Here is a 23,648-nt window from a genome sequence, read left to right as displayed (position 1 = left end):
CCTTGCATTCGTTGAAATGTTGTATTTCGACTCCGCCGTACCGCTGATGTTGCTGCATGGCATACGCTATATGCGTTGTGTGCGTTTTGCTGTATACGCTGTTATGTCCAGTTTTATATGCTTATGTTTTGCATGTACGCTGTTTTTGCATGCTATAAATAGCTGGTGTTATTAGTGTTCATTGTTAATTATCAGATGAAGTGAAATATACTGTGTAAAGGAAAAGAGTTGTCCTCGTGCCGTGTGGTCGTACGATCCTGACAATTTAGAGAATCTTGCAGGGTTCACAACATTTGGCGACCACGCCAGGATAGGAGCGAGCATGGCAGAGGAACTTTGGAACAATTTGGAAGCCAGCTTTATCGACAATGGAGAGCGGTTAGGATTAGAAGGCGAGTTGTTGAAGGTACATGTGGAGCAGAGGCTCCAACAGTACGCGGAGCGTGAGGAGCGCAGTGCCAGACGGCGAGAGGAGGCGCTCCGCACCGAGTTTGCCAAAACACTCAAGGAGATTAACGAGCGCATCGCCAATGCGCAGGAGGGTGAGGGTAAAGCCACGATGAGAGGTTCAGAGGAATCTCCCAGTCACAGCGGTGGGCGTCAACCGGTGATGAAAATCCCCTCATATGATGGAACGCAGCCATTGGAGCGTTATCTTGACCTGTTCGAGGACATCTGTTTCAAGAACGAGTTCGAAGAAAGCGAATGGCTGCTGCGACTGCGCATCGCGCTAGCGGGTAGCAAAGCGGAGAGGATATGTATTGGATGCAATAATTACGAGGAAGCAAAACGAGAGTTGCTTGCCTCGCTCGGAAAGACTCCGGATAAAGCGTGGAAGACATTGCTGACAGGCAAGCAGCGGTCAGATGAGTCGTTTCATCAATACGTTGTCCGTGTTTGCCGAGAGGTAGAGGTGTGGGCCACACTCGCTATGACAGAAGATGGCGAGGTGGACACCAAGTATAGCGCCGATATAGGAAAAATGTCCCCGGTGCTGCAAGCAATGGCAAAGCAGGTAATCTTGGAGCAATGCGGACCTGAGATGAAGACGAACCTGGTCGAACGGCAGTGCTACGGGATGTCACTGCGCCATATCTTGAGTACGATGGAGATGGTTGGCAGTTTTGGAGCTCCTGCTCCGGCCTCCTTTTCTTTTAGGATTGAGAAGGACTGGTCTGCAGACCACTTGTTTTACGCCAAGGCGCTCAAGCAGAGTAAGGTAGATATAAGTCAGGTCTGCCAGGTGGACCTTCAGGGCAAGCCTGGACATTGCGTAGTTACAGTGAAGAGTTCTGCTGAGCGGGAAAAGATACTGGACGCAGGAATCCGGATTTCCGGTAAGCAGGTGCTCTGCGAGATTTCCGGGGTGGACTTAACCCATCTGGATTGGATTGGATTGGATTGGATTTTTATTTATAGTGGTGACTATAACAGACAATTGCCTAATAACAATAGACCCACTCGAGGGAAAGATGCAAAAAGATATGAATAATTAATATAATAATAGACTACCGGTATTGGATAGGTGATCATGTTCGCATTTTGCATAGCTGAAAGTCATAATTACTAGCGTGAAAAAGCAAGGCATTGGGGTAACAGTTTCTTAAAACGGGCGGAGTTATCCACACAGCGAGCTAGAGGGTGCAAATCATTCCACAGCTTAGCACATTGGAAGGAAGCGCCATGACGGGCAAAGGCAGTTCTGAGCATGGGCAACTTAAGAGTGCGTGATACAAGGCTGCGCGTTGCAAGACCATTATTTAAACGCTCGAACATTTGACTTAATGTGACACTACAGCGGCCTTCCAAACAGCGCCACGTCAGATACAGTAATTTCTTGCAATACATGGTTGCCAAACGATCTAGACCAAGTCTCGCAAATAAAGGGCTTGATGGGCTACAAAAACCAGTATCGTACACTGAACGCAAAGCTCGCTTTAGCATTCGTTCAAGCCTACCTAACTGGGTTAAGGAAAGGCCAGCAGAAAAACAATTTGATGCATATAGAAAATCTGGCAACACTAGGCACTTTACGAAGGTTTCTCGGCAAGTCAGCGGAATATTGTGTCGATTTCGGAACAGAATACCAATTTTACTGGCTAGTTTGGAGACCATAGAATCAACTTGAGTGCTCCAAGAAAGATCCTGGTCCAAATGTATTCCAAGGTACTTTGCACATGTCACTTGCTTGAGCTGCACTCCATGGCAGTAGACTGCAAATTGGTGGTCAGTAATATGTGGCGTAGACAGGAAGAGCACTTGTGTCTTCCGAGCATTTAGAATTAAATTGCGGTTTGACAGCCAGGTACTAATGGCTGAGACAGCTGCAGACAGGGAGTTGCTAAGCGCATTCTTCTGCGTACCGCAAACATACAATAGAATATCGTCAGCAAATTGAATAACTTTCACACAAAACTCGGAGACAATGGACTGGATCGAACGAACATAGAGTACAAAAAGCAGCGGACCAAGAACAGAGCCCTGGGGAACGCCACACATGCAGGGGAAAGGAGGGCTATAGTTCTCAGCAATGTGCACTATTTGGCGACGATTGGACAAATAGTCGGCAAACCAAACTAATGCTGAACCAGATATGCCAAGCTCAAACAAATCATTAATGAGCACTTGGTGCCTGACCTTGTCAAATGCTTTGGACATATCCACGAGCACAGCACCAGTAATTTGTCCGGCATCGCGAGCGCGAACAAACGTGTCCGTGACGAAAACTAGAGCGTCTTCCGTTGAATGTTGACGTCTAAAGCCAAACTGACAGGGAGGGTACAAATTCTCCTTGTCCAGAAATGAGGATAGTTGTCTATGGACAATTCGTTCTAACAGCTTCGACACAATTGGCAGGAGAGACACAGGGCGATAATTTCCCGGATCTTGAGGATTTCCAGCCTTGAATACCGGCGTGACATGTGCTAACTTCATGCCGTCCGGCACAGAACCAACAGCAAGAGATGCATTAAATATCAATGTTAAGGAGGGAGCTAGCAAATCAGCGCAGGACTTCAGAAGAAATGCGGGTATTCCATCACTGCCTGTCGCTTTGCTGGTGTCCAAGGAACCCAACAGTTTACGCACACAACCTATTGACACCGAACTGAAGGATGTAAAACCTTTAGGTCCCACTGGGCCCTGTGGAAGACTCAGTTCAGGTGCTCGTTGTTGATCACTGACAACATCAGCAAATACACACCCAATGTTGCTTGCAGAGCATTGTGGAACGGATTGAACACGTTGTCTTCCGGATAACTCGTTCAAAACCTTCCACGTTTTCCTGGGATTACCTTGAACACTGGTGAACTTAGACTGAAAAAAATTCGTCTTCAATTCACGGTTCATACGAGTCACGATACGCCTGGCTTCTTTAAACGCATCGTAATCAGTCTGGCACTTAGATTGCAGCCATTTCCGATGAGCGTGGTTACGTCGTCGTATCAACAGGAACAAATGTTCATTGACCCATGGTGAATGCTGTCTTGGTCGGGAAGACGCGTGGCGCAATGGAGCATGTGCATCAAGAATGGGCACAACCTTAGTCAGCCACTGTTGCCACATGTCATCGCAGGACCCACGAAGTTCACAGAGGTTGGCGCAAGATATATCCATACGAAGTGATGCCAAGTCCATTCTCTTGAAGTTTCGATAAAGTCGCTGAGAAGGCAATGCTGTCGGCACTGGTTTAACACAAATCTTGGTTGCAATAGCACAGTGGTCGCTGAACGGAACTGGACACACATCAGGCGGGGATATGATTTGAGCTGTACTATAGACATGATCTAATAGAGTGCAGCTCCCTTGCAGCGTTATGCGTGTTGGAGATTTTACAAGTTGATGCAGGCCTAAGCTGGTTGTGATGTCATGCAAGGAAGCATGCTGGGATGTGGGAGATTGACTGACCAGATCAACATTAAAGTCACCACAAAGCAGAATATTCTTGGCTTCTCCCGATGCCTTGTGTAACATGGCCTCGAAAGTCTGCCAGTAAGCTAGTGACTGACTCGGTGGGCGGTAAATACACCCGACAAGAAGAGGTTGTGGGTGAGCTTTGATCTCTACCCAAATGCATTCAACGCCATCGGCTGTTAAGTCGGGACGTAGGTGACTAAACAGTGAGTTATTAACATACAAACATACACCACCTCCGGGTTTGTCGCGCCTGTCAAGCCGAAATAAAGTATAGTTTGCGATTGACATCTCCATCGACGGAACGGAGTTGTTAAGCCACGTTTCACAAACAGCAGCAATGTCAGTTTTTGTGTCCGATATCAATTGGGACAAGTCAGTAAGTTTATTACGTAGACTGCAAATATTCAGGGACAGTGTCCGTATACATCCAGGGTAGAACGGGGTTGCGCCTGGGTTCATTTTACTACTACTAGCCATGGTTAATCTTCAGTACTTTGTTCCTTCGTCGGCATGGACGCCTCGTCATGGAAGCGCCACTTTCTGACTGTGTGGCCGATGGTGGCAGGCCAAAACGCAGGCGTGAGTACGGTGTTGATGACATCAGCCGGAATGGTAACTTTTGCGTATGCTGTGCCGAAATAACGATTTGTGGCAATTGAACAGCGGATGATGTCAATGTTACGATCTGCACAGTACCTGACAATAGATTGCGCCTCACAGCCAACTTCAACATTTCCTACATGCAGCACTGCAAGGCGTTTGCGTTCTACTCCACTTAGAACACCTGGGGCTGCTGTTACAGTCACCTCCTTCACATACTTCGATGTGACAGATGAACGTACATGTAGTTCAGTACTGCCAGTAGCACTCGTGCCGGGATGTGAAGATGACCCACCTGATGCACGTGGGCGGTTTGGGCGTCGTGGACCTTGGGTTTGCCAGGACGAGTTCGAATCTTCAGTGCTGCCAGTACTCATACGAGCGGGTTTGTCGGTTTGCTTGGTCTGCTGGGTGTCGGTGGCAGTTTGCATAGACTGATGCTGTACATGTTTGTGGGAGTACGGTTTGGGTTCACAGGCTGGGGCTGGAGCAGACTGCGCTACGGTAGCGTACTGACGGTTCCTAACGTTAGCTGTGCTTTGCGTCTTCGCGCCCTCCTGCTGCCCTTCGTTTTTCATCGTTGCAATTTCCTGCTGTATGTGCTCGATGGTGGACTTCATCTCCATGAAACCAGCCATCTTCATAACCATGCCTTCAAGGGCCTTTGTAAAGTTTGCTAGGGAGTCATGCAGTGAAATACAGCTAGCACAACTTACTGGGGCAGAGCTTGCGTTGGTCCCGATTCCATTAGTCCGCAGGATCGCCACAAGTTCTTGTCGGCTCAGCTTCGATTGACCTTCTTGGAGCACCTTCTTGGATCTTGCAAGGTCACGGATATTGTCATATGACATTGTAGCAAGGTCTACTTCTTCATTCTCACTCATGGTCTCACTCATGGTATGCAAAACGACTGAAGATGATCTTGGAAAGCACCGGAAAGGCGGAGCTCAAAAACTTGCATCCGCACTACAGTCAGTAGGAGCTGCATGTGTTTGGGTGCCCTGTCGGGCTTCAAAACAGTAAATTGTGTGCTGCGCTGGGCCAATTCGGCCGAATTGTTGGGTCGCCTCAACAGAAAAAAGTATTGTTTGAGGGATTGGAAATAAGTACTGGCACCCGTGTTCTCAGCCTGGTCCTCCGATCACCAGTTCCATCTACGGTTACCGTAAGTCAGTTGAAACTGCGAGTATGGCACCGTAGCCAACGTCGGCTCAGCTTCGATTGACCTTCTTGGAGCACCTTCTTGGATCTTGCAAGGTCACGGATATTGTCATATGACATTGTAGCAAGGTCTACTTCTTCATTCTCACTCATGGTCTCACTCATGGTATGCAAAACGACTGAAGATGATCTTGGAAAGCACCGGAAAGGCGGAGCTCAAAAACTTGCATCCGCACTACAGTCAGTAGGAGCTGCATGTGTTTGGGTGCCCTGTCGGGCTTCAAAACAGTAAATTGTGTGCTGCGCTGGGCCAATTCGGCCGAATTGTTGGGTCGCCTCAACAGAAAAAAGTATTGTTTGAGGGATTGGAAATAAGTACTGGCACCCGTGTTCTCAGCCTGGTCCTCCGATCACCAGTTCCATCTACGGTTACCGTAAGTCAGTTGAAACTGCGAGTATGGCACCGTAGCCAACAGCAAACATGTTGGCGCTGCAACAACAGTGGCCACGAGGCTAAAGCATGTCCCAACCGTGGGGCACAGTCTACAGCTTCCCGGCCTCCACAAACGCAGCACCGCAACACAACCGGTACGAGTACAAACCCTCCCCCCAGCGTCAGTACAGCCACTAATACGGGTACGGTGACTACCCAGCCCGCAGAAGCCGCTGCAGAGCCAGCTGTCGTCAGTGTGGAGACAGGTGCAGCTAGCAACGCAGGGCTGAACACTGCCTCAGTCAACAGCTATCGCCAGGCACTTTTAGCCAATGGGACCAGCACTGGCACAACTGATACCAGTAACCATGTGCCGGCTTTCAGTCAACCTGGAGACAAAGAAAAGAGCAGCGGGACAACCCCCTCTCCTGATGAAGAAGGTTTCAGATGTGCAGCAGGCAAACACACCTTCTCCGCCACTGTCTTATCCGGGCGCACTGAACCACCTGCCTCTGCCTTGAACGACCCGCAAATTGCGTGGGCTAAGGAGTATTCAAACCGTGAGCGCAAGAAGCTGGCAGAGAGAGTTGAAGCTGCCCGCAGAGGAAGCCACTGAGTAAGTACTCGTTGAAAACTGTCCACATTCTATGAACCCAGCCCATCTATTGCTCTATTTGTATATACCGTTTTCTTCTGTAAATTATCTCCTCCTGAACACTCATGCCGCTGAACCCTCTTGCCAAACCCTTCTCCCCTAGGAATCCTGCCACTCCGCATGCACAGTCACCCTCAGTACACCCTCCACCTACCCAGACCGCAGCGCCTCTCAAGATCGGCGCCATAAACATATGTAGCCTACGGTACAAGCGTGCAGAAGTAGCTGCCCTCATCCGCGACCGCAGCTACGATGTCTTGGGTATCTCGGAGACGTGGCTGAGTCCCGAAATTGCAGACGGAGAACTTAGTATCCATGGTTACAATTTACACCGTAATGACAGGCACGGCCGGATGGGTGGTGGGGTCTGCTTTTATTACCACCAAGACCTTCCTATTCGAGCCCGTTCTGACCTTCATTCCGACAAGATCGAGTCTGCTTGGTTGGAAATAAAAGGTCCACTTGGCTGCCACTTGATTGGTTGTATCTACCGTCCCCCCGGGGAATCAGTATCTTACTGGACAGACCTAGAAGCGGTGATCCTGCGTGCCAAGCTGCAATCGGCCTCCATTACAATGGTTGGTGACTTCAACGTCAACATGGACCCAAAACAGCCTGGTCCCCAGCATCACTATCTCAGTGACCTCTGTGCCGCCTATGGCCTCAAGAACATCGTTAGAGAACCCACTCGTGAAACTCCCCGCTGTCCGAATGGTACTATAATTGATCTCATTCTGGCTGACCCTACCCATGCAACTGTAGCTACTGTCGTACCTCTTGATATCAGTGATCACAGTGCCGTGGAGTGCAATATCCAGGTCGATGTTCCCCGCACTACACGGCAGGCCCCAAGGCACATGCGAAGAATCCATAAGATAGACAGTACCGCGTTCCGTCATGATATCTGTGAGGCCAACCTACATGACTTTTCTGACTTCAATGATGTAAATATCATGTGGAGAGAATGGCATGCCAAGTTTATGCACGTTATGGATAAGCATGCCCCCCTATGTAACTCAAAGCCTCCCAGACAGTCCACACCACGGTGGGTAGACGCAGAACTACACAGGCTAATGCAGCGAAAACGTCGCATTCATAAACGTTGGAGACAGGACAAAACGAATTGAAATCTTCACACTGAGTTCAAACGAGCACGTAGCATTGCTCGGAACGCTTCTCGGCAAAAGAAAAATGCGTACTTCGCCACCCAGTGCAAAGAGAATGCTGGTAACCCAAGAAAGTCCTGGGAAATTCTCAATGCCGTGACAGGGCGCTCACGGTGCCGTCAAGATCCGTGCTGCGACGTCCATGAGATCAGCAACACGTTCCACTCTATTGTTACAGACACAAACCGACCCGACCATCTCGGCGTTCCGTATGGCCCCAACGGGCCTGTCTCCCTAACCGAGTTCTCCCCTGTAACTCCATCGGACGTTCAACGTCTCCTTCAGCAGGTAGATGCTCGCAAAGCTACGGGAAGTGACGGCATACCGGGTTCGCTATTGCGGCAGTGTTCCGATTTATTGGCATACTCTTTAGCAGTACTGTTTTGCACTTCCCTCCGTACTGGCACGGTTCCTTTGGCGTTCAAGCTGGCGACCGTTGTACCGCTTTACAAGACCGGGGACCCATCAGTCCCCACCAATTATCGCCCTGTTTCCCTCCTTCCAGTTGTCTCAAAGCTGTTGGAGAGAGTGGTGCAGCGTCAGCTAGTTCGCCATCTAGACTTGAGTAATGCCCTACCTGATTCTCAGTTTGCTTTCAGGAAGAAGTGCTCCACTGAGGATGCCCTCTGTGTTCTCACGGACAGCTTGCAGAAGGCGAAGGACAGTGGTCTGGTAACTGGGCTGTGCCTCCTCGACATGTCCAAGGCTTTTGACAAAGTCCGGCATGGTATCCTCATCCAAGACCTTTTTGACGTTGGTATCTCTGGTGTCGCCCTGAAGTGGTTCGCGAATTACCTGACAGATCGCAGGCAGCAAGTTACAGTCGCTTCGGCCACAAGTCGTGCTCTTGACTGCACCTGTGGTGTGCCCCAAGGCTCCGTCTTGGGGCCTGTTCTCTTTAACGTCTACACCCGTGATGTGAAATCGGTCTCATCGCCAATACCCAGCGTGCAATTCGCAGACGACATTGCTCTGTATGATTCAAAAGCTTCCGCTGGGGAAGTCTCCAAATCCGTCTCTTCAGCTGTCACTGATCTCGCCATATGGCTTAAGTCACGCGGCCTAATTTTAAACGCCTCCAAAAGCCAGGTAATGACTATCTCACCGCAACATGCCGGGCCTGAGGTCTCTATCGTGTGCTGCGATACCTCTCTACCGATAGTGAAGTCTGCGCGGTATCTTGGTGTCTTTCTTGACAACCGCCTGAGTTGGGATGTACACGTCAGCGCCATAGTGACCAAAGTTGCGAGGAAGATAGGCGCCTTGTGGCGAGCCCGTCGATGCCTCTCCCGCAGCTCGCGCAAGGTATATGTAAAGGCTATTGTCATGCCGGATATGATATATGGTGCCTGCAGCTTCTCTGCAGCCCTCCGCGTGACCCAACTTCAGCGTCTGCTAGCCATGCAAAACCGGGCGATCCGATGCATTGATGGCAGCCCGCCATGTTCCGCGATGCAGCCCCTCCTGGCTGCCAACTCGATTTACCGCGTCACTGAACTTTTCAAACAAAAGCTCCTGATCTTCATCTGGCGTTGTCTAAATGACTCCACTAGCCTTGCTCTAGCCCAGCTTCTCAAACCAGCAGCATGCAGCGGCAGAAGTACGCGCCATCAGCATGCCAATGGTCTGCTCAGCCAGCCAGCTCGCAGTCGGTGTGGCCAAACGAGATTCGCCACCGCAGGAGCATTGCTGTGGAACAGTTTGCCTAGAGAGGTGCGCACCGTATCCAGATTGCAAGATTTTAAGCTAGCCTGCCTTCCTTATGTATGCCTGAAATAGGTTGTGTTTCGTCAGGTTCTGACATGTTCCTTTCTTCTCAGTATTCTCGCTCGCATAGTACTCCACTTCTATGATAATATTGCCTATGCTGTTGCTCATTAGGATTTTGGCAAATTCTATCCTTCGCTTTCATATAACTGGGCCAGGAACCCGTTTGAACTTGCGAAGTAAAATAAAATCAATCAATCAATCAATCAGGTACAGGAGCACGGCGCGTCTTACCAGGTCGCGCACGGACGACAGGGTGATACTGCCAGGAAGCCAGTAGAACGATCCGTGCCAAGGCCCACGGCGTCGGCACAGTGCATGGCGATATCGGTCGCAGATGCAGAGAAGCAGCTAAAGTCGCTGCCACAGGAAGGGAGAAAGGGTTTTCTGCAGCGAGAGAGACTCTGCTGGAACTGCCTTAAGTATGGCCATATGGCCAGAGAATGTCGGTCAGGCTCGAGATGCACGAAATGCCAGAGGAAACACCACCTGCTAATACATGATGTGTTGGATAGAGCAGGTTACAGCCGGGAGAAACCGACTGAGATAGTTACGGAGAAGAATGTTGGGTCGTGCTGTCTACACTCGCCAAGTGTGCGGCTGATGACCGGAGTGGCACGAGTTGAGGGAAGAACTCGAAACGCGAAGGTTCGCGTGTTCCTGGACTCGGGTGCTGAGGCGTCATTCGTGACTGCAGCGTTGGTGTCAGCAATCGATGCAGAACACGTTGGGGTTGAAAATGTAGAGGTGAAGCCGTTCGGCGCGGAACCAACCCAACAGCGCATGGATAAGTACGCCATCACGATCCAGGGTAGCTCCGCTAGCATTCGGGTACGCGCGTTCGTGAAACCAACGCTTGAGCTGGACCTGAAGTGCGCAAGTCCGCAGACCATTGCGCAGTGGCACAGTTGGGGAGTAGAGCTGAGTGACAAGCCTCAACAAGGGACATCAGACGAAATACATATGCTGATTGGTGCAGACTATATCAACGCGGTACTGCACAGCAAGAAGGAAGTTAATGGTGAGACGGTGTGGAACACAGAGATAGGTAATGTATTATCTGGTCCAGCGTCTGCACCAAGTCGAAACAGTCAGCCGGTGACCGTGTCATGTGTCACAGCCCACATCGACAAACTATGGCAGTTGGATGAACCTCCAGAACAACATCAGCACCTGCCATCGTTCCCGCTATGTCGCCAGGGCAGCGGGTACCAAGTGGGTCTCTTGTGGCGAAATGAGCGTCGGCCAACGGATAACTTTGCTCAAGCTAGAGTCATCGCAACGCGGCTTCTTGAAAAGCTGAAGAGGAATGGGAAGCCTGTGCTCTATGATGATGTGCTGATCAGGGAGTACCGCGAGCTTGGAGCAATTGAGCTGGAGCCATGTGAGAGCGATGCCGGGTACTATGTACCGCATCATGGTGTGTTCCGCGAGCACGCTGCAACCACGAAGTTAAGAGTGGTGTTCAATGCCTCGGCGACGGCGCCAGATGGCAAGTCGTTGAACGACATGGTTGACCCTGGACCGTCGCTATTGCCGAGTCTCGCAGGTATGCTATTACGGTTCCGTGAATATAAGAGCGCGCTGCAAGCGGACATCCGCAAGGCTTTCTTCATGGTCGCGGTTAATCCCGAAGACCGTCCGTACCTGCGTTTCTTGTGGCCCGGTCGAAGCGACAGCGATGAACTGTTAACCTGGAGGCTAACGAAACTGCCATTTGGCGTAAACTGCTCGCCATACATGCTTACTGCGGTGATTCAGCATCACTTGAAGGAGCTACGGGCGTTGTCTGCACCCAAAGAGCGAGATCGTATTGATCTCTTGCTCACGAGTTTCTACGTTGACGATTTGGTCTCTAGTGTCTCAAATGCCTCGGAAGCTAAGGAGATGCAAGAGTTCAGCGTGCGTGTGCTTACGGATGCTGGCATGGAGTTACGCAAGTGGCGAGGCAACGAAATCCCGTGCGATCCAGAGGCCGGAGATAAAGTTCTCGGTCTGAAATGGAAAACTAGTGATGACTTGCTCAGCATAGCAGCGCTAGGCGAGTCCGATAGGCCGTCTGTTTGGACCCGGCGATCCCTCCTCAAGTGTGTTGCGTCAGTGTTTGATCCGCTAGGTCTAGCAGCACCGGCAGTTGTGCCCGGAAAGATACTGCTACAGCAAGCCTGGAAAGTCGGAGGCGACTGGGATGATAAGTTGCCTGATGGCATCGCAGCCGCATGCGCGCAATGGTGGGGAGAGTTGGCCGAAGTGGTGAGCATTGACACACCACGTTGGATTTGCTGGAATCTTGACACGCCGATTGCGCTTCATGCCTTCGCCGATGCCAGTGAGAAAGCGTTTGGATGTTGTTTGTATGCAGTCGTCAATGGACAGTCGCACTTGGTATTTGCCAAGGCCAAAGTGGTACCCGTGTCTCCACCCACGTTAGCCCGCCTTGAGTTACAAGCAGTATGTCTAGCGGCTCGCTACGCTGAGTTTGTGGTGAAGGAGCTGCGTGTGACCGTCACGCAAGTCTATGGCTGGACTGACAGTCTCACTACCGTTCATTGGATCAGTAATCCATCGTACAAATGGAAACATTTGTGGCTAACCGCGTCAGTCAAGTCCAAGAGATATCGAAGAAGGTCGGCATTGTGTGGAACCATTGCCCAGGCCTTCACAACCCAGCAGATTTACCGTCGCGTGGGAGTAGTGCACAGCAGATCCGTAGTCTGTTCTGGAGGGGCGGACCAACCTGGATCACGGAGCCCAATGACTGGCCCACCGCATCCTCAACCGCAGCTACAGATGAGTCCAGTGTAGAAGTACGAGTGTCAGCCACCACCTGTAGTCGAGAATCTGATAAGGAATGGTGGCTCCGATTCAGTAAATGGTCGAGGGCACAGGGCATGGTGACTCGGATGTTGCAGTGGAAGCACACTGAGCCTCGTGCTGAACTCTATTTTGCAGCAGACAACGTATTGTACCGCATCATTCAAGCCGCATGTTTCGCTGAGGATCTTGAGCTGATCAAGCAAGGTCAACCAGTGAAGCCTGGATCGAAGGTGTATCAGCTTGCACCGTTTCTGGATGAGCATGGAGTGCTCAGAGCCGGGGGACGACTTCAGCACAGCGAGTTGGCGTATGGAGCCAAGCACCCAGTCCTGTTAGGCAAACATCATCTGACCGAGTTGCTGTTGGAGAAAATGCATGTTGAAAGGATGCACCAAGGTGTAGAAGTAGTCTTGTCGTTCATCCGTCAGAAATTCTGGATTATCGGTGGTCGACGGGCGCTACGCAACATTACTCAGCGATGTGTTACATGCCGCCGCTACAAGGCTAAGGTTGCCTCAGAAGTCTGCCCGCCGCTGCCGGAAGACCGAGTTGTTCACGAGAGGCCGTTCGCAACTACCGGCATCGACTATGCTGGTCCGTTGTACGTGCGCCGTGGTGAGTCATCTCCGAAGGTATGGATAGCATTGTTTGTGTGTGCCACCACCAGAGCAGTTCACTTGGAGGTGGTCGATAGTTTAAGTACCGAGTCATTCTTGATGGCATTTCGGAAGTTTGTCGCGAGACGTAGTTTGCCGTCTCGGATCAGGTCTGACAACGCTACAACGTTCAAGGCGGCATCTGACAAACTGGGTGTGCCCTGGATGTTCAATCCTCCAGCTGCACCATGGCATGGAGGCTTCTATGAGCGAATGGTTGGTACAGTGAAGAGTGCCTTGAAAAAGGTAATGGGAACAGCGTTTCTGAAGGTCCAGGAGCTTGAGACCCTCTTGTATGAGGTTGAAGCAGTGGTGAATAGTCGTCCGCTAACTTATGTGTCTGATAGCCTGGATGAGCCACCAGTAACCCCTGCAATGATGATGGGTGACATCTGGATGTCGTCAGAGAAGCCAGCAGGTACCCTGGACGCTGCGCAGATGTCATCGAGATTGCGTTACCTCAGTCGGACACTGGAGCATGTCAAGAATCGTTGGGAGGTGGAGTACCTAAGTCAGCTGAACAAACACTAACAGACCATGTCGCGCCCTTTAGCTGTGGGTGATGTTGTCTTTGTTCTCGATGATACCAAGCGCAAACAGTTCTGGCGTTTGGGACGGATCATCGAGTTATTCCCTGGTCGAGATGGTAAGCGTCGTGTTGCCAAGGTTAAGTTGAGTACCAGTACCCTGTTGAGGCCGATCTAAAGGTTAGTGCCGTTAGAAGTATCGTCACAGGACGTGGCTCCTGGGCTTGCAGATACCGCTCAACCTGCTATCGTCCCTCAGCAGCCAGCGTATGAACCGTCAGCACCGTTACCACCACCACGGCAGCAGGAGATAACGCGTTCTGGGCGCGTAGTCAGAGCCCCGGATAGTTTTTGACTTGTGTGCATTGTTGTACGGCGGTGAGAAGCCCTTTGGTGGGGAGAATGTTGTAAACCACCAGTTCTCAATTGGGAAAGGCCTTCGCGCTTATGGCCTTGTATTCGTTGAAATGTTGTATTTCGACTCCGCCGTACCGCTGATGTTGCTGCATGGCATACGCTATATGCGTTGTGTGCGTTTTGCTGTATACGCTGTTATGTCCAGTTTTATATGCTTATGTTTTGCATGTACGCTGTTTTTGCATGCTATAAATAGCTGGTGTTATTAGTGTTCATTGTTAATTATCAGATGAAGTGAAATATACTGTGTAAAGGAAAAGAGTTGTCCTCGTGCCGTGTGGTCGTACGATCCTGACAATTTAGAGAATCTTGCAGGGTTCACAACAATAATATTGCTTGATCATGATGAGAAACTTTCACGGTTTCATCTATTCCGTGGGATTTTGTGATGTCTACGATCAATGTATGGAGCAGTTTGCGGCGGTTTATATTCGCGGATGTGTGCTGGTCACGAAAAGCAAAATTTAATCTCTAGCAAAAGTTTCCCACATTACAGTAACATTTCAGAACCATTGCACACTGCCTGCACCATTGACACATGTGCACTGGTGTGTGACATCATTCTGCCTTGGATAGAACTCTCCCGTGCTCACATTTCCACTGTATACAAAGCATCCCATTCAGTGATGTCATGTCATGTGTTAAGGATGCAGACTGGCAGCTCACTACATAAGCTATTCGGATCACAAGTTTCTTTTCCCTTCATCAATTTATAAACATTTCTTAATGTGCGCAAGCTCCACTGCAGCCACTTCATTCCTTATGGTGCCCTGGCCAAAAATTGGATTGAGATATTTTAAATGTCAGCGAAGACACCAATTGAATTGAGGATGATGTGTGGAGGGTGTTTTCATCAATTTAGACAAAATTAATGCAGGTTTATGAAACGTCGCTGTAGAGAGAATTACTCAAGAATGCTCCACAGAGAATGCACATTCCCATCAAACTAGTAACTTTAGTGCAGTATTTTTTACCTCGCTCTTCCTCTCCTAAGGCCCCAGGACCTGCCAGCAACAGCAGCGTGACAACGACGACTGGTGTAAACATCCACGTGTCCTGCAACAAAACACATGATAGAAGTGTAGAGACTAGATTGTGTGCGATTGGCCTCGTCACAGTCATACATGATTATAACGAGGATGAAACTCGTAATGTCAATGCGAGTGTCAGTATCAATTCGTCTACATCAGAATGAGTGTGTATGTGTGTGGGTGTGTGTGTGTTTCGGTGGTGTATGTGCATGCAGCATGCATGTATGTATGTGCGTGTACGTGTTTGTGTGTGTGTGAGAGAGAGAGAGAGAAAGAGAGAGAGAGAGAGTCTGAGTGTGGTGGGATATGTGTACTTGAGTGTGTATTTTGCGCCTGAGTCAGTGAGGGGATGATTTGACTCTGTACCGGTTATCATCGGTTGCCTGTCCCGGTGAAAATATACTGAAAAGTAAGTCTGTTGGTGATAACTTGACGTCCCTACTATTGTCTCCATCTATCGGCTTGACCCTTCCCTGTATCTCTCTCTCACTCTGTCGCTTTGGAAGGTACAAGTAGTTCGCAACCTTAATGAGTACCCCCTTGATCCAATCAAGAGACTACATGGAACACCTATAAAAAAGGTCACTGGACCATTGTATTTATAAGAACAGAAATGATCATGAAGTCAGGTATATCGCGATCACTTCCACCCTTTGGTACCATTTTCTAGCCACTTTATTTATTTTTATTTCTATTTCATCTCTGTCTCTCTCTCTGTGTCTGTTTGTCCCTCTCTTTCTCTCTCTCTCTTTCTCTCTGTCTCTCTCTCTCTCTTTCTCTCTCTTTCTCTCTCTCTTTCTCTCTCTCTCTCTCTATATATATATATATATCTGTATACACACAACAACAAGGTTGTCAGTTTCATAACACTAAAAGCTTTTCACCCATTTTCATCAGTAGATACATGGGAATGAGCAAGAACGAAAACGAAGCCAGAATTTATACTGGGGGTAGAGAATCAGCAAGAATATTCTTACGCGCCTCAAGTTCACACTACACTACCATAAGAATGTATGGAGTAGTGGAAAAATGCGGGAAACAACACATGAGCAACATGTGAGCGAACGTACGTTGGTGAGACATGTCAGCGATTCTCGGAAAGGATCAAGCAGCATATCCCAGACAAGCTGTACAAGAAGCCGCCTGACAAACGTGTGGCAACAAGTGATAGCGCCATCACAAAGCATTTGCAGGCGCAACCTGAATGCATCCCGCAAGAACGCAACAGCAGCTTCAGTGTCATCACACCAGCCCGGAACAGCGCGCACAGATTCACACTGGAGGCGCTGTACATTCGCAGTTTGAGGCCAGAGCTGTGTCGACAAAAGAAGCACATCAAGGTGCTGCGGCTGTTCAAGCTGCAACCGGACTGACAACTTTATCACGTGCTTGTTCTGGTACTGCATTCCCCTCATGTGTTGTTTCCCGCATTTTTCCACTGCTCCATACATTCTTATGGTAGTGTAGTGTGAACTTGAGGCGCGTAAGAATATTCTTGCTGATTCTCTACCCCCAGTATAAATTCTGGCTTCGTTTTCGTTCTTGCTCATTCCCACGTATCTACTGATGAAAATGGGTGAAAAGCTTTTAGTGTTATGAAACTGACAACCTTGTTGTTGTGTGTATACAAATTTTGTTCGCCTACGTCTCTATTTAAATATATATATCTATATATCTCTCTCTATCTATCTATCTATCTCTCTATCTCGCTCGCTCTCTCCCTCTATCTCTCTATTTACATATCTCTGTCTTATTCTCTCTGCCTCTCTCCTTCTCTGTCTCTCTCTCTGTCATTCTCTCTCTTTCGCCCGCTCTTTACCTATATCTCCATCTATCTATCTATCTTTCGCTCCTGCTCGTGTAGCAGTTGAGCACTCTTGCGTGGGGTAGTGCCTTTGCTGTTTGCGTTATGCAGAGCTCACTGACTTCTCAGTTTGAGCACTCTGGCAAGGTACGTTCTGGCCTGATTGGAAATTTTTATTTCCATTGCTATCAGGTTCGGCCTCATTTCCTCTGTGCTGCGCTGACGAGTCCACAAAGGACGAAACAGTTCTGTCCGCAGATTGAGTATCCATCTATCTATCTATCTATCTATCTATCTATCTATCTCCGTCTTCCTCTCTTTGTCGTTTTTCTCTCTCTCTCTCCCTCTCTCTCTCTCTCTCTCTCTCTCTCTCTCTCACTCTCTCTGTCTGTCTGTCTGTCTGTCTCTCTCTCTCTCTCTTTTTCTCTTTCTGTCTCTGTTGTTGTAGATTTTATTTTCAACAACAAATCTCTGTCTGTCACGCCCGCTTTCTCTGTCTCCCCTTTCTCCGTCTCTCTCTCTCAGTCTATCGCTCTATCTACAAAGGCTCAACCTTACTCGTATCTATTCATCTATCCATCTTTCTAACTATCTCGCTGTCTATTTGTGTCAATCTCTCATTCTAGGTTGAGTTCTATTGAGTCGTATTGCAAGTCTTCATTTGCAAAGAGTGGAGCAATGACAGCACAAACTAGTACCTAGTCTAGTGATTCTCACTCACCATGTTGGCGACTGGCTTAGTTGATACGTACAGCAGTCTTACAGATACCCTACACGTACTGGGACTACTAGTATCCAAATAGGACTCGAGCTACCTTTCTAGTGACTTTCCGCGATTTCCTAAGAAGTCGTCAAGACAAACTTTGTACGACTATATTCTGTTTCCTAGGCTAAGACAATCTACTGGTCAGTACATCAGTAAGTTGGTGCTGTTGCACACTACATCACACAGGACTAACTGTACGTCCGAACTTTCCAATTCCCTCCCTTTATATACCAGGAATGCCTGTTCGTGAATGTTCCTGGCTTCCAGGGGTTTGTGCATGGGTGATTGTCGCAGTAGCTGGAAGCTAGCCTGACGAAGCGGCGGCATGTGCATGACATGTACAGTATATCCATCACTCCATCCCATAATTTAAAAGGTTGATTGGGTACTGGACCTGACGTTGTACCACGCACTCCTAGGACACATGCACAAGTCATAGTGACTCTGCACTCCTTCACGTTCAATTGCTACTATGGAGAAGTAGCACCAGCAGCTGCTTGTTTGCTGGTATAAAAGAGACTAGCCTTACAAAGGAGCCGAGCTGAACAAGAGCCGATGATGCCGTCCGCAAACGACTTACTCCAATCTCTTTCACTTCACTCCACAGGGGGAGGAATGTTCGTAAACATACGGAGGGCATCGGTAAGTGATGACTGGCCTAAATAATAAAAATAAGATCACCATGTGAAGGTCATCCACCGTCCGTAGAAAGCTCAATTAGCCGAAAGCAAAGAGCGTAATACGCAGACAGAAGAACGAGCAGTCGTGTTTTCGTAACTCTTAGTTTGACGAACTGATGATCGATTCAGTTCGTGAAACCCAGAGTAAAGAAAAACATACTGCTCGTTCTTCTCTCTGTTTAACAACAATATTAGATTGCCGTAACTGGATGCCCTTTATTATAGTGCAGCAGAAACTGTCCAAATATTACAGAAATCAGCTTGATGCAGAGATACATGAAAGGATGAGTATTGTGGCCGTGTGTGTGTGTGTGTGTGTGTGTGTGTGTGTGTGTGTGTGTGTGTGTGCGTGTGTGCTTCTGTTGTGCTGCATAATTATAGACTTTACCCCAGTCCACGTTCACTCCACTGCACTTTGATCCATGACAATGTGGCTGGTCAATACAGGATACCGCTTGGTAAACTGTCCCCGGAACGCAGGTTTTACTGTGCTGTGGAACATTCTTAGTGCGTACATGTATTTATTCATTATACGAAGTCATTTTTTACATGACCTCTGCATTTTAGCAGCCATGACTGTGCAGGCTTCGCTCATTGCAATAATAATTTAAAAATATTGAGGTATAGTTGGTGTTCGTTCATGATGGAAGGAGAGGTGGCGCTACGGAAGGTGGAGCTACGGAAGAGATGAGCTGATTATTCGTAGAGGGAGGGTGGCATATCGGTTGGACGAGTATGACGATTACGAAGACAGTTGAACATGATAATTTCCAAAGGTAAGTCAAACTGATTGGCAATGAAAACATATTTTTAATAAGGCCACCTAGAATTAATTCGTTGATTCGGGTCACTTCAGTCATCCGCACCAGGGTCGGTCGGTCGGGTTTATTTATTTTTTTATAATTTTTTTATTTTGGTGACATGGATGCAGTGAATGGGATTTTCGGTTTTTGACCACTTGCTGGTGAGCTGATCTACTCACCTCCCACCGCTTTAGCCTTTAGGAGCTGCATCTGCGCCTTGATCCTTGAAGGGTGGTGGCGTTCCTACGGATGCGGAAAGCCGGGCTTCCAGCCGAGTCTCACGCGAACCGTGAAATTTTTTTGGTTACTGCCATGCGCGCCATATGGCCATGTGCATACATCATAATTATCGAATAGCTTCTGTCCATCAAGCCAGTCGATCAAATCTAGATGATCCAGCGCCTTCAGATCTAGGTCCCAAGCTAGCTCCAGGACCAGATCTTGACCTTGCTAGCAAACGAGTCTGCCGCTCTCACCAAACCTTCTGTCAATGAGCGACATGGTGGCGGAGCTGATATTGTTTCATCACGACCGATCGCGGACCGGAGAAAACAACGTCGTCACTGAGCGATGCAGCCTGTCATTTGGCTGCTTCTGACTCTGAGATCGACGTCTGGACCCAGTCACTGCTAGTATTTTAGGGTCGCGTGTGTACATATGTACATAGCCTAGTTATGTACGTACATTTGCATGCACAATAAAAAACAATTTTTTATTCGGGTGAAAAAAGACGGTCGGTCGGGTGACCCGAAAGAACGAATTAATTCTGGGTGGCCTAAAGTACAAAAGAAGTCAAAAGTCAACTAATGAATTTATAGAAGTAATGTTTCCCTTTTCCATGATAATCACTAGCATGCATGGACAACTTGGTATAGGGATACTCGTGTACTTATGGCCACTTGCAAGTACGAAAAAGGCACAATTTTCCGAACTTTGGGGCTCCATCAGTGCAACAAAGTGAATATGTATCCCCGCGTGCCAAAGTATAATAATGAGGATTTTGCAAGCATAGTGCGAGAATCCATGAAAGCATAATTCCATGATTTCGCGAGCAAAATCCGCCGGAGCTTAGTTACCAGTCTGAGTGAGGTCTGCAAGACAGAGCAGGTCACGTGAGGTGGGGGAAGTGTAACTAGGTCACATCAGTACCCTTCTTTATGTTTTACAAAGACCACTTCAATGCCAAACATGAGAAAAAGAAAGTGAAGCCACAAGTGAAGCCAAACACTGCAGGAGTCGGGGCAGTGGTGGTGAAGCAGTTTAGGGAGCTCCGCCGACCTAGCGTCACACGACGTCATGGCTACCCAAATGCACCATGAGGGAGGGGGGGGGGGGGAGTAAGGGAAATAAGCACCGTGGCATATGCAGCATAGCTTGCGAAAAAGACACAATCATGAAACACGGATCTACTTATTTCTTTTTTTTTAAATGCAATGGGGATTCTGCGATTGGAATTGCAGTATTTCAAGTCGTGTGATGCGATTGCGTACTAATTCTTGACCTCGCCAGTAGGATAGAGTCCGGACCTTTTCCGGTAGATCGATGGTTCCCCTCCTCTCCCTCCCCCCCCCCCCTTTCGGGGCCATCCGATGCACTGTCACCAATGCTTTTCATGCCACATAAGTTCAGTGCTGGCCAGAGAAATCCAACCTCATGAACAAAATAGTGCGGGCGCTACGGAGCCCAATCTCTACACACACTGTTCTATGCACTCGGATGCGATGCTACATCATTAATCGGGTTGGATTTCCCTTGCAAGAACTGTAGACACTGCTTTACAATGTAGGAATTGCACAGGTCGATTTCCCGGATCTCCATCACCAGGAGACAGCATGTCATCGGCCAATCCAAGGTCAACTGGCGAGCTGCGGATTCCCCAAAAACACCGTGTGTATTGTATTGCTTTCTGGCAAGTCTTTCGAGTGACAATACGTGGAAGCAACTTCTCTACGTTATGAAATCAACTGTCTGGAATTACAGAAGAGTGAATGAGTGAGCACGGCACTATACAATGTAGGAACTGTGTGAAACAGCATGTACAGCAGTCAGCACAACAACGTGCACATCAATACGCATTGCAAGTAATGCAACGACGTGTACAGAGATTAACACAACAACGTGTCCAGAGATAAGCACAGCAACGTGCACAGAGCTACGCACAGCAACGTGTACAGAGCTAAGCACAGCAACGTGTACAGAGATAAGCACAGCAACGTGCACAGCAATATGCACAGCAACGTGTACAGAGATTTGCACAGCAATAGGTTCATTCAGAATTCATTTTCATGTACTTCATCGCGATGTTCGCCGACAACTAGCACTTAGCCAAATAGGGGTGATTTGAAGCGAAGATATCAGTAAATACCCTTTCATGACGTCACGTTCATAACTTCTCGCAGACGTACTCTGATTCAAGGGAGGTACAGATACTCTTGTCTGTGCACAATGAAACACACACGAGCATGTGAATCGAACAATGGTATCATTAATAATGTAGCTGGTTGAGAGGCAGGCAAAGAACTTCTGGTACAGGCAAAAGTGTACTATGCTAGAGAATAGTCTTGCTGTTGCTGCTGTACCCGAAGAAGAGGTTGTTGTTGTTTGAATTCTGTATTCTCACGATGGCACCATAGCCAATAAGAGATGAATTGTACCAGCCACCTTTGTTGGTTCCAAGGTTCAACTACTTTCTATTTGAAGTATACATACCTGTTAAACATGGACTGCTTCTGGCTAGATTAACTCGTGTGTAATCAATGGTGCTAGTGAAGCCTATATCAGATCCACTCTGATTTAGCCACCCACACTAGCAGCAAGTATTACCTTCACTGGGGGCAGGGGGAACTGCAGTTGGATCCCGGGACGGATACCCTGATGCCGTCAATCCTTTTTCTGCAACTTGTCCTCACCCACTTACTGAGGCGTGGCGAGCCCATAAGTGGGATCATTTTCAATTTCACCCAGAGTTTTGGAGATTTCAGGGGGTGTCGGCCGTTGGGCGGTTCACTAGCCAATTGAGTCATCTTTCCAAGATTCCTTTGAGTCTCTCTGCCCTCTTCCGGGGAGACCCTCGTGACCAGTTTTTTAGAGTGAGCAACAAGTACAAGTGTGTGTGTGCGTGCGTGTGTGTGTGTATGTATGTGTGTGCATGCGTGGCAGCAGCACTCTGTTCAACCACAAAGTGAGGGCAGTAATACTCTGTTCAACACCCTACCTAACCTCACCTAGAAGGCGACAATACACTGTTCAACGCCCTCCACAACCATACCCAGATGGAGGCAATACACTGTTCAACACCCTACACAACCATGCTGTAAAGCGTGAAATTTTCGCGGCGTTTTTAGTTCGCATTTTCAGAATCCGGACAGGTTTGCGAGGTTTTAATTTTGCGACTGCAGAATGCGCTACTTTGGCATTCTTGCTGAACCTTTCATGGATCTCCTTTTCGCGCTGTCTAAATTTCGCGATTTCCACGCGGTCGCGAATTTCGCAGAAATTAGACCATCGCAATAATTTCACGGTTTACAATACCCAGATGGCGGCAATAAACTGTTCAACAACCTACACAACAATACCCGGTTGCCATGTGTTGGGAGTAAAAACTTCGTCATTGCCCAATTAGCATACTGTAGCATTTTTGCCAACTCATCATCGTATTGCAATTTGGACTTCACGGAGAATTTCAAAGTGTTTTAGGAAATTAGAGGCCACATGCCACGTACTGCTCTTTTCTCTCCGAAACTCAACACTCGCAAGCCAGATATGAAAGAAAGATAAAATCATCAGTCACACCACCGGGACTCGAACCAGGGACCTTGCTATTCGCGAGCAATGCTCTAACCAACTGAGCTACAGTATGACTCTTATCCACAGTGATGGTAAACCTATCCTTCTTCGATCAATTGCTCGCAGTGGACAAAGTTTGATGCATTCCCCATGATATCAAGCGAATGGCCGAGGGCCCTCTTGAGTGGTGTGAGTTGCCAGTATGATACAAGCCAGATATGGATTGATCGAAGAAGGATAGATTTACAATAACTGTGGATAAGAGTCATACTGTAGCTCAGTTGGTTAGAGCATTGCTCGCGAATAGCAAGGTCCCTGGTTCGAGTCCCGGTGGAGTGACTGATGATTTTATCTTTCTTTCATATCTGGCTTGCAAGTGTTGAGTTTCGGAGAGAAAAGAGCAGTACGTGGCATGTGGCCTCTAATTTCCTTAATCATCATCGAATCAAGGTAGAACGCTACACGCAAACAACAGGAACGCGGAAGAGATGGCAGAAAATAAGAAAACTAACCATCATCACCAACACTTTGCGCACACTGTAGCTGGTCCTTGCGGCTAGTCTCCTCCGGATCAAGCACACACATGTGTACCTGGCTGTTGGCTTGACTGGACAAGCTGCCCTGGAGGTCACCACCGCTGCTCAGAACGTCTTCAACGTCCACC

The 23,648-nt window shown here is 48.4% G+C and overlaps 2 protein-coding genes across 2 annotated transcripts in view; both read right to left on the bottom strand.

Annotated features, from left to right (window-relative positions):
* The window catches only part of LOC135826064 (uncharacterized), a 29,124-nt gene extending 11,374 nt beyond the window's left edge, over positions 1–17,750 (bottom strand). Inside the window, exons 1-2 of the mRNA XM_065338705.1 lie at positions 17,671–17,750; positions 15,089–15,170 (exon numbers count right to left, since the gene is read on the bottom strand). Of these exons, the coding sequence (XP_065194777.1) occupies positions 15,089–15,170; positions 17,671–17,673 (85 nt within the window). The 5' untranslated portion in view covers positions 17,674–17,750. The remainder of the gene's footprint in view (positions 1–15,088; positions 15,171–17,670) is intronic.
* LOC135826063 (uncharacterized) overlaps positions 1–23,648 on the bottom strand; it is a 121,150-nt gene that overhangs the window by 15,727 nt on the left and 81,775 nt on the right. The window lies entirely within an intron of this gene.

This window comes from Sycon ciliatum, chromosome 10 (genome assembly GCF_964019385.1).
Source record: "Sycon ciliatum chromosome 10, ocSycCili1.1, whole genome shotgun sequence".
Taxonomy (NCBI): Eukaryota; Metazoa; Porifera; class Calcarea; order Leucosolenida; family Sycettidae; genus Sycon; species Sycon ciliatum.
Note: the sequence above shows the minus strand (reverse complement) of the source record. Positions and strands in the feature narration are given on the sequence as shown.